Source organism: Sipha flava, unplaced genomic scaffold (genome assembly GCF_003268045.1).
Source record: "Sipha flava isolate LNK unplaced genomic scaffold, YSA_version1 71_pilon_pilon, whole genome shotgun sequence".
NCBI classification, from domain to species: domain Eukaryota; kingdom Metazoa; phylum Arthropoda; class Insecta; order Hemiptera; family Aphididae; genus Sipha; species Sipha flava.
Window position 1 is genome coordinate 1,966,156 of NW_020273611.1, and position 12,564 is coordinate 1,978,719.

General features: G+C 33.1%; 1 protein-coding gene across 2 annotated transcripts in view; it reads right to left on the reverse strand.

The window, feature by feature from the left end:
- Positions 1 to 5,662, reverse strand: part of LOC112692201 (trichohyalin-like) — a 31,132-nt gene extending 25,470 nt beyond the window's left edge. Inside the window, exon 1 of one of the 2 annotated variants that reach the window (XM_025566792.1) lies at positions 4,884 to 5,662. In XM_025566792.1, coding sequence (XP_025422577.1) covers positions 4,884 to 5,143 — 260 coding nt within the window. In that variant the 5' untranslated portion in view covers positions 5,144 to 5,662. The remainder of the gene's footprint in view (positions 1 to 4,883) is intronic. The other variant, XM_025566791.1, reaches the window with a different exon arrangement.
- Between the last annotated feature and the right edge of the window lie 6,902 nt (positions 5,663 to 12,564).

The window sequence follows — 12,564 nt, forward strand, 5'->3', positions numbered from 1 at the left end:
TTTTGGAATAATACAGATTATTAAACACACGTATATGTATAGTATGTATATTTAATATATAATTAACAATATTTTTAATATTTTACTACTTTTCGAAGAAAATAATGGACTTAAAGAATTATTGTTAAATAGTTTTTTATAGACTATATTTTGTCCTACTATTAAGGTTATGTATATTTTTGTATTAAATAATGCAGTTTTCAAATAAAACTCGAAAAAATATAAAATTACCATATTAAGGAATTTTTCAACCTTCTCATGGCACGGGAAGGGGGTGAACTATTTCGACCAAATTTTACCCGAATTACTTTTTTGTTGTAATATAAGAAAGTCGGGGGTCCAACAAACAAATTTCCAATGTTCAAAAATAAGAACCCTCTTAATATATAACCTTAATATATATATATATTAATTATACACTCTTATATATATAGATATACACATACATGATGGTTTTTATCAATTCCGTCTTATAAAAAATGTGTGTATCATACAAAAATACACGAAAATAGTATACGATGATATACGATGCCGTTGCGTTGTGTTTATTATCGTATATATAAATATCGTATGTATTGTTTCTTCAAAAAACTGAATGTTACACTGACAATGAAAAATAATAACGAAGACACGTACGTAAAGAAATCAAATATTAATTTTTACAGGGATTTGAATTTTCAATAACCCTTGAAGTCAGCGTTCTTACCATCGAACCTGTGAGCAACCTAAATCTAAGCTATAGTATAATATATACTTCTATTAGCGTGTACTTACTTTACTGGCAGGGAAGTCATACACAACAAATCAACATTTAATAACTAAATTGGATAAGACATCCTCATCCAACGGCGTTCACCGTAGTAAAAAAAAAGTATTTTATAAATAATAATGTAATAGCAACTTATAATGTATTAACGTAATATAACTTAATTAATAAATAAAAAAATTAGCAAAACTATATTATATAAAAAACATAGGTTACTTAGAACTCCAAACATCTTTGGGCTGTTATGTTGATTTTAAAACATTCGATCACTTCATCTACATCTATGTTATATGCAATATTTTGCTCAATGAACATGATTAGAAGTCCATCTAATATGTCTTGCCTCATTGTGCTTCGTAATTTTAATTTTACGATACTGAGCTCTAAAAAGGAACGCTCACATGAGCAACTGGCTACCCGTATAACTACAAATGATTAAATGGCTTTGAAAAAATTATTGAATATGGCTGTTCTACTAGAATTATAACCTATCAACGGGTATGGTATGTTTGCCCGATACTACTTTTACTCGATAATACATTTTACACTTTTTTATTGTGTGTAATACTAATAAACGATTTTTTATTCTAATTAATTATTAGTACGTTAAATTAATATAGAATAATTAAAAAAAAAAAAAACCAAAATCAAACGAATATTTTTTCATCGATAATATCGTTCTACGTGAAAAGGTACTAAGTATTTAGTAAAATCTTATATAAAATAATAAAGTAAATAAATAAAGTGTTATTTTGTTTTAGGTCATGAACTTTAGTTATTACGATAAGATTTTCATTCCCAAATAAACCGATAGGCTGTCAATATAATTGTATAGACGACCGTAGGTTTTTGACGCGACATTTAAGTTCAGTACAGTGCAATTATAGGTACGAATATAGTAGGTACAAATTCTATTAAAAATATTATTATTTTAAATTATGTTAAAACACGAGAATGTTATACTTATCTTTTGAAAGTTTAAATGATTTAAAAATGAATTAGATTTAAATCCTCAATTAATTTTAACTGATTTGACCGAACAGCTCCTTTATTTCCACCAACATTTTTGTTCATACTTGAACGAATGGAATCAGGAATTCCTAGAACTCAAATCGCGTAAAGAGTTAACAAAGGTGTTTTTAAACTCTTATTGGAAAATGTCATGTTGGTGTTTATACAATTATAGAAGAAAGAGCAAATTCAAATAAAACGGACAGCTGAAGATTTAATGTGTGGAAGAGTACACACTACAACTCGTAGAGAATAGGCTGAATGAGAAAAAACGTATTAAAACAATTATAAATTATAGGGAAAGTCGTTCATAGTTACCATTTAAAATGGTAATCGCTCATAACATTATAGATAATGTAATATTTTAATTAATTTTTTTATTATTTTTAATTGTTGAGACAAATGTGAATATTACAAATCAGACATTAAAACATTCATTTTGAATACACTATTGAATAGTAAATAATAACATTATTATATTATAATATTTTATTGAATTTTTCAATAATTTTTGACACATGTTTATTTATAATACAACTCAATATTGTCGGACAAATAAATCTGATTATTAAATAATAACATCTGTCTTTCTTACATTTTACTGTTTACGAACGTGTCGAAGTGGTCGAACTTAATATGGTTATTTATTATCATGATAATATTAAACATTTTGATGATGAAGGGGACGAAAGTTTGCAAAAAGTAGCTGACTACCCCATGCTTCAATAATGTATTGAAAAATACAGGTGAGAGGTAAGTACCAAAATATTGAATTGCTCAGGGCACAAATAATGCGCTCTAGCGCCGGCCCTAACGAGAAGGGCAATGGACATACGCGTGCATTCTAAATGTATTATTTAAGACTAACTCCAATTCGGAGGATTATTATAGCACGTAACTGCATATTAAAAAAAGTAACATTTATTGTAATTTCTGTCCGCGGATATGCGCCACAATAATATTTTTGTACAACTTATAAAACGATTATACATAATATTTCCTTCGAAATTATGCACAAGGTATTTCAATACCCATTATTATGCAGTCTCGATGTACTCGTAACTAATTTTCTACGAAGTTCATCGAATAATATACCTAAGTATACTCAATGCAATTTTATTCGTACTGCGCCCAATGAAAAAATTCGTATACAGCAGGAACATAATCAAACTCGATCACGACCAGTAAATCTCAAAATATTATCATCACAGTTCAGATGTATAATATTATATAACATTAAAAAGTACTGAAGTGAAGAAGTATTTAATGATGTAAGTCTTAATACTAGAATAAACTGGCCAATAATATAACATTTAGGGGAAAATATAATCTGTGTTTTTTTTTTTTTTTTTGTAAGTTTTTCCCAATATTTTAATTTCTAAGCGAGTAATGAGTTTCATTGGCTATTGAATGATTGAGAACGTTGTATCTTTTTGGCCGAACGATTAAGAACACTTAAAATTAATAAAGAACTTACCGCTAACCCAATAAACGATACGATTGAGAACGAATTTATGTGCAACGTTTCTATAGTTTGCCATATCATTTATTTGTCTTTTGAAAAATTCAGTATACATACAATAAATATTTTTGAAAAAATAATATGTAATATATCATATGAATAAAAATTAAAAATATGTAGGACTTATAAAAATATCTAATACCTGTATAGTGTAATTTATAAAATTATGAAATATATATGTATAAAAATGAATAATTATAAAAATAAATGAGAAAATTGTAAAATATATAGAACTAATAAAAATTTATAATACCTGTATAGCGTGTATATGTATAAAATAATTTTCAAATATTTTTAAAATTATTATATATTTTTAAACTTATAAAATTATAAAATATATTGACGAATAGTTTTTGCGATGACTGCAAAGCCTAACCGCCATTCTCTCGTATCTGATATCTAAGCATAATGCCGGCGCGAGGGTGTGCAGAAAGTGCAATCGCACAGGGCCTCGCACTTTTAGATTGGCTCGTGGGACTCACGCTTCTATTTTGTAGTATATTCAGATCCAGGGCCTCGCGATTATAATTTGCACAGGGCCTCGCAAATCATAACGTCGGCACTGTATCTAAGTTACTATTAACATCCAGCTAATCCGATAAAAGTCCGATAAATATCAACAGATTATCGTGCTCATATTATCAATCGATAATGTTTAGCAACGTGGGGAAAAAAACTCGAGCGTTCTCAATCGTGTTACCAAAAATAACGTTCTCAATCGTATTTTACAGGTTTCTTTTTAACTGTAAAACATTACACAATCATAACTCGCTTAAAAATTAAAATATCAACAAAACACAGGTAAAGTTGTTCCCTTGGAGTTTGATTATTGATCGATTTAATATTGAAGCTAACATCACTACATTTGAACGCGAATTCGCTGTGCTGTACGTTTGCCGGACGGAGACAACACATGCGGGTGTGGCGTTCTTCCGAAGATTGACGCATGCGCAGATCTGTATTTCAGGGGACGCCACTGTACTTCTGTACCGTATATCAACAAAACGCGTAGATATGTTTAATAAATTATTATGAATAAATAATTAAAAAAAACCATAACTTAAATGTCCTGTTTAATATAGCGCTATATCAATTTCGATGAACATGTTTTCCTTGAATCTCGTATATTTTTCTCAGACGGCTTTAATTATTTATGATTTATACTTTTACGGTCAGCCGTAGCTGTTATTATATTATCGTAAGAAGTTTTTACACGAAACTTTAGATAATTTAGTTTTATTTTTTCTATCGCGAAGTGTCATCTATTTTTTTTTACCAAATATTCGAGAATAAATCGTATTCAATTCGAGCGACATCAGTTTTAAATATGGGCCCCTTACTCTTAAGTCTTAGTAGGGCCCGGTTTACAACATCACTCGCCGACCACCGTGCGCACGCGTTGCACGTCCTCTGAATCTACGTACTATTATTACCGTTCCTTATTTCATTCAAACTTCCGTAGCTTATTACTACGTAAATCTCAACGCGCCTTTCGCGAGTACCATCGTACGCATGCACACACCGAGATCCCGGTATCGAAAAAATTACAATGGCGTACGACAAACTAATACGTGTGTTACTCACTCCGCGGTCGTTGACGAGTCGGTGGCCACGTTCAGTGGTCGCGCGCGGCTACCACCGTCGCCGCCGTCGTCACCATCACCGTCTTCGCTATCACCGGCCTGCTGCAGCGGTTCCTGGGCCTCGGTACGCTGTCGCTGACCGCGGTTCCGACGGTTCCGCCGCTTGCGTTGCTTCTTGCCACCCCCGCTGTTTTCCGCGTCGCTTTCGCATTTCTGTTCGGGTCGGTCCACGACGTCCGTCGGCGTCACCAGCATAATCATCCGGTTCGCGCCACCGCCGGCGCTCTCGGATGTGGTGGTAACCGCCTTCGATATTTGGTTACCGATGATAAAGGGCTAGCACGTGACCGGTGCCGGTAGTCGATTGTTTGCGTCCGTAAATAAACGCGTGCGCGCGAGGGTGCGAGCCCGTGCGCGTAGGAAAACGTGCTCGCGATCAACTAGGACTGTTGGTTTTTTTTTTTTTCGTTCTCCTTCACTCAAACGCCGCGTTCTTCTTGGTCAGCCGCTCGCGGTGGTGATACGTTCGACACGAGTCGATATACGATCGCGTGACGGTCGCCCGAAGCCGCTGCCGAAAGTGCGGAAACGCGGAACAACGAACGTGCAACGCCGACGGCCGTAGCTGAAGCAGTGACGTCGCGACAGCGATTTAAACGGTCGTCATCCGAGTCACGCTGCCGCCGACACTCGCACGCGCGCACGGTACGGCACCGGCGGCGGACGATGACAGGGGTGTAGTAGCGTTGCCGCGCGGCAGGGACCGCGGCGGACGGTGACAGGGGTGTAGCGGTGCTGCGCGCGGCAGGGACGTCGGCGGTTAGGTTAGCTGCTGCTGCGACGCCCAACGAAAATAACTCGGCCGCCGCCACTTATCGTTTTGTGTGCGGTGGACGGGGCACGGCGGCGTGCGATTGAAGTGCGCGGGCGCGTCTGCGTGTGAACGTTTCCATTTACGTCCAGTCGAAGGATACGCGCGTGGGTAGAGTTACGCGAGCACGGAACAACAACAACAACAACAACAACAGCAGCAATGATAACAATAATAACGACGAACAGGGAAAAGAATAACGATAAACATCGTCTCGTCCGGTGTCGGCGAACGCAAAAAGTTTTATTTGCTTTTTATTTGGTCTATCGACGACGCGCGCTTGTGTCATAATCAAATACGCGCGCGGACGGGGAGTGAACGTCGTATAAATATACGCTCGGCGGACAACTCGTGCCCGGCGCTTTCGGTGCGTTATAAATACGCGACGGACAAACGTTTTTTTTTTTTTTCGAAAAAGACGATACGGTCCGTTGTTGTCGTACATAAGTACGCGTGGTTCGCGCGACGTCATAACGAACGCTCGACGCCTCTTGTCGTCGCTTCGCTCGTACCGTTAACGTTCAAAGTTATCGCCGTTGCACTTACCGGCGCGTAACGTTACCGAACCGATCGATATTCTGCTCTCGCCCCTCCTGCGTTGTATGAAAACCGTCGTGCGATCTCCGCCGACCGACCGGTGCCCTATGTAGAATGTCACATCGTTCCCTTGATTCATAAGGGGTTGCGCGTAGGCGAACGGTTCGTTGCATCCGATCGCTAAATAAATGATTACCATTAGTGCGAGTGGACCATTATGATCGGTCGGCATCGTAAAAAATCATTCGACAACAAAATAGGAGCTGCGTAAGCACCTGACCAAATCGGTTGTTTCAGATTCCTAGATATCGAAATGAATCGAAAACATTACATGAACTTGCCTAAGATAATCAGAACTAGTAGGTTACCATTTTTAAATGTATGACAGAACGGGGAACGAATAGTTTTGATCTACGACAAATTTTGTTTGTTTACCTAATAAAAGAATGGAATAATTTTCCGAACCCTTAAAATCCTAACTAAAAATTAGGGTTTCACCCCCAAATCTCCTCGAAAAAAGATTACCATAATTGTACGGTTACAATAAAAAATATTTTACAATATTTAACCCGGGTATACTGGACCAGTGCTTCTGTTGCAGAATGCTATCTTAAGTACTTTTATCTACTATTAATATATATATATATATATATATATATTTAAGAACTATTAATATAATTATTAATTGTTTTTAAACTAATTTTTTAGAAAAAAAAAATGGAAAAGTTTTATAGCCCCCTTCCCGGGAAAAAGTTATTCGCAAACAATTGAAACTGTAAAGAGATATATCACATTACCGCTCATAGCTATATATATATATATATATAGTGCGTATATATTTATTACGTACCATGTACGATTTGTGTTTAAATAAGATTTCTTATTCAATAAACAGTAATGCCAACATGGGCACAATAACCATCAACCGTTTCAATCGTTATCGGCAGTTACAGCTAAGATGAATATTTTTGTTGCTAGGATACCGTCACCCCTATATCATACGGCACCCCACGCGAAAATGTCTGTTGCATATATATATGTACTAAAAAATCGATAAAGCAGCATCCAGGTCTGGGGGACAAATAATTTTTAGTGGCAACGACTAATCCATATTTGATTTCAGCTATAACACAGCGTTCACATAATGATTTTACTAAATACAAAATCATTGAGTACCATTGAATATCAATCCCCGTGTTATACATTTCAAAAACACAATGCTTAGAAATCTGAGTATTTATGATATTTTGATGTTTACAATATTTACAAAATCTATGATGTTCCATTGAAATTACAAGCTTAATTGTATCGTACGCATAGGAAAAATTTAGACGGTCATAAAAAGAAGACAATTTGAATCTAATTTAATATATAATTTAATAATTAGATATTATTATTGGAAAATAATCATTTATTATATAAAAATAAAATAAAATATTTTGTGTATAACAGTTTAATTTGGGAATTTGAGGGCATTGTAACCTGTTTAGTAGTGAGTAAAATCATGTTTTGTCTTGGAACATCAAAACAATCAGAAATGTATTGTACAGTATCAGTAATGTACAGAAATGTAACGAACACTGCCTAATTAAAATTATGATTTGTGTTATTTTTGATTAATGTAACATTGAATATTCGCACTGATGATCGAAAACTCAAAAAAGAGAAGCTTCCTAAAATCTCGGAAGATTAGAAGAACTTAACTTATTGGATATACACTGCCACACGATAATCTACTAGATAGAATAATAGAAGAATCCATAAAAGGGAAGAATAGCCAGTAAGAAGACCACCTAATTCGAGGATCTCGGCTGTGAAACATATTATGAATTAAAAAGAAAAGTAGAGAAACGTGAAGATTAGAGGAATGCTGCCAATCAAATTCTGGGCTGTTAACAAAAGAAGAATAAGAAGGAGATCGAAAACTACTTGAGCAACCGCTTGCACGGATCCAGACCACGTACACGAACCCAAGGTCCATGCGACCCAACGTAGTCGACGTGGTGCTGGCAAATACAGTAGTAACACCAGCCAGAAATGTATACATTTCGCAGGAATACGCGAGGGAATCTTCAACTGAGTCATAGATGCGTTTAAGGCGGAGTGCTCAATCAGTTCTTCGGTAAACCCGTCAAAAGAGATACGTTCAAACGCTTCGAATTGTCGGAGTACGTAGAGCACATCCTACAAGATGATCATCCGGTTGGTCGTGGAACCAGTGCCGGTTTTCGGAGCCTGGTGCAGAATTTTGCGGGTCCCCATATATATACATATTAATTTATTAATTGTTTATAGAAATCTATTTGTTCACGTTATTTTATAACTAAATATGTACTATAACTATATTTCAAACCGCCATTGACGATAAACAATTGTACAAGTGCATGCACATACAATACTTCAAGGCTATGCGTAATCGGTACCGTCTTAATTTTCGTCAATAACAACCCGTTTCCTGAGAAAACCACATGACTATACGGGTTGCTATTTGCGCACTAAGACTATATTGGTAGCTATAGCCCATAAGCGCAAAAATAAATAACCTATAAGCGCAAAAAAAAAGTTACCTTTTTAACAACCCATAAGTGCAAATTAATTTTACAGAAAGGAAGTGTATTTCATTAAAATAATATAATTATTAAGCTTTTAGTGATTATAAAATTAATTAAAAAAATTGAAATTGAAATGATATATCAGTAGTAGGTATAATATTATATGAGTATTATTTAAAATTTAATATTAATATTATAATAAATATTAATATTAAATTTTAAATTTGAAGCCAACATTTTTCAAATAGTCTAATCTGCAAATCTTTTTTCAGTATACATGTTCATTATATTGGAGTTGACTTAAGAGCTCCGTTTTGTGGTATTTCTCCCATTTGATTCCATTTTTGAGTAAACTTTGGCCTTTATAACTTCGGTTGTTTAAACACTTCGATAAAATTATAAATAGATAGATATGGGTTATAAAATTAATCTTTCAAATGACGGTGGTATAATTCTGGACCATTAGTAGTCCTTGGCTCATTTGAAGGTGTCTCAGCCCAAAGGTGCGGTGAATATCTGCTGTCATTTTTTATATGTTTTAAATCGATTACGATCGTATCGATTCGACTAGGTAAAACGGGGAATTCCTTTACTGTTCTCTGATATTGTGCGAATCAAGTTGCATTGTACACCGGTTTTTGTCGTTCGGTTTTCCGGACGAAGGAACCGAAGCACGATTACGGTCAGGGGCAGGTTTTATTATTAACCAAGGGAGGGGCTAATGGAGGTTTAAGAATTTAGTTAGTTGATTTTTTAAATCTATATAAAATTTTAAATTACAGAATATGTTTTTGAGTCCCTCATAAGTAAGTCATTTTTTTCACAATAATGACAAAGTTTAAATAGTTACATAATTAGTATCAATTGTAATCTGAAACCATTTTAAAATATAGCTAAATACAAATAATTAACAACAAAAGTGAGCTATTTATTTATAAAAAAAATATATAAAATAGTTACTATATTTATCAATGACCATTGGCGATATTTTATTATAATTATTTATGTAAAATAATACTTTTCTTTCTAAAATAGATAGCTTAGTCCCAATGGGGAGATAATGCCCCCTTAGCCATCCCCTTAAACCCGCCCGTGATTACGGTTGACGGGTTTCTTGCGGACATCACGGCATACACCTGCTGATACGAATACGTCAACAATCATTTCATTTTGCAATAGTTCCTCGACATATGTATCTTTCGTCTTGAGCGCCGTTAGCTAATCCGACTAGGGCTCGGAAGATGTTACATTTGCATGTTTTTATTGGGCTATTCGATTTATTGCTAAGTAAACTTGAAATTATTTTCATGGCACAACGAAAACCATATGAAAAGTTTATAATGCATATTTTGGCATATTTAGTGGTTTAGCAATTTTAAGCGCTTATTTCTTAATTTTGCCATTTTTAATAGCAATGTTAGCAATAATAAAATATTTGTTTTGAGAGTTTTCATACGATATTGTACCTATCATGATTCTCAAATCCCAGGTTGACACAATGGAAATATTATAATAATAATATCTATTTAAATATAAATAAAACTGGACAAAATATCCACTTTTATTTATATTTAATCGTAACAATTTAATGATCATCGTTGATTGCAATTAATTAATGCAATTGATTAATCGGGTAATCGGCCATCCATAAACTTTTGAAAACATTAAAAAATATTTAGTGGATCAAAGCAAAAGTCTTGCAGGTAAAATATATTACATATCTTATATATAACTATTATATGTTGTAATTATTATTACAACATCGTATTCAATGGGTGGAAGTGGGTGCATTCGTACCAGGATCGCAGGAGCAGGTCACGCGCTCGGCGATCTGCGTCGCCCGGTTCTCTGCGCGTATCCGTCGTGATCCGGTGTGCGTGTTCCCGAAGCAAATTCATTTCGTTCGATCATATGTATAGTTTTAGAACACTACAGTAAGACACAAGGGAGTATTTTAGGGTACGATCGCCCCCCTCCTGAATCCATATTTAAGGAATCGATTATATGTGAGATACACATTTCAAATTGCATTCACATCAACTATATATAAAAAACAATACATTAAAACAAAATGTATTTCTAACTTATGAATTGGGTTCTAATTTTTATTTATGCTTTACAGATAAATATATAATTTAATGGAAAAATTATGAAAGAAAATTTCAAATTGTAAGCTATTTATTTAATTTTATTTTTTCTAACCTAGAAATTATGTTAAGCTTAGTATAATATACTAATACCATTTATACTGTTGTTATGTATGACTATATTTAGTAAAATATTTTTATTTATGAAAATGTTTGCGTTAAAAAAAAATGTATGTGTATATTTGTACTTTTTTAAACGCATAAGTACATGCATATTTAGTACTTTTTAAGTGCATCAAGTTCCGAGCCCTAACCATTACTGGAAAACATTTTTACTGTGTTACCTGTTATCTTTAATATTTTTGGTTGCAGTAAATAAATGCATCACTCGTCGCGCTGTTAACTCATCGGTTATATATAAATATATTATTAAATATAAACTATATTATATTATATTTATTTCATTAAATAAATATCATATGGTTCACTTTTTTGTACCGAAAAAAATCATAGGGAGGCATGTCAAACTTAGATTATCAAGTGGGCCAGTATATTGAATATTTTACAGCACATAAAAATTTAACGATAAAAAAAAATGTAAATTATATATAAACATAATCGATTACAGTTGATCAGAATATAAAACACGATAAATATATGCCAAATATAACATTATCTAAAAATCTAAGATAGTTACGACATAACATTAATATTTTATAACTTTTTTTACTTTTCATTTTTTATTTTATCCATTAATATTGACAGCCACGGTCCACAAAAAAAAAAAAAAAAAAATTAGCCACGGGCCGTGTGTTTGACATGTCTGGTTTAAGGTCTATGATGAATATCCACCTTTGTGGTACCATACAGACAATGGAGAATATTATACCTTGGATCTATGGTAGAGATATAGCCAACTAATTAGGAGCAATGATTATACGCATAAGGCAAACACCACTGTTGATCATAATTTCTGCATAATACAAAAAGTTTAAATAAATCTACAAACTATATTGAACTATTAACTAAACTAGACCGCTGTATTTTTTATTTAAATGAGCAGTAAGAATAGTTATTTGTATAACATTACAATGGTGAAATATAGAGAATAAGGTAAATAATTTACATTCTTGAATTAGGTTAATTCAAGAATAATAGAACAATATTTGAATTGGATAATTTCATTTTCAATCAATACTATGGAAAAATCATAAGTTATAAATGTTATAATAAATTTTAATTAATTATTATAGATGTCATTTAATACAATTTATCAAATTTCACTTATTTGGTCATAAATTACGAATTTTAAAGATATTTATAAATAATTTGAAGAAGTTATATTATAAATTAGCTTGTTCATTATTTAAATTATTAAGTAAAGTAGGAATCACTAGAAACTACATACCTATATCAGCCTACTATAAATAATCATAAGTAATAAATATATCTAAATAAAAATTATTTTAAATAGTTTTTATATATTAATCTAGATATTTTCATAATATAATATAATTCTAGTAATATAGTACAAGTAACAGTTATACTCTTTTTCCAGTTCTTTAGCGATTTGTGTAATATTATATATTAGTTTAAAGATTCGATATGAATGAATTACATTACACACTAATATAT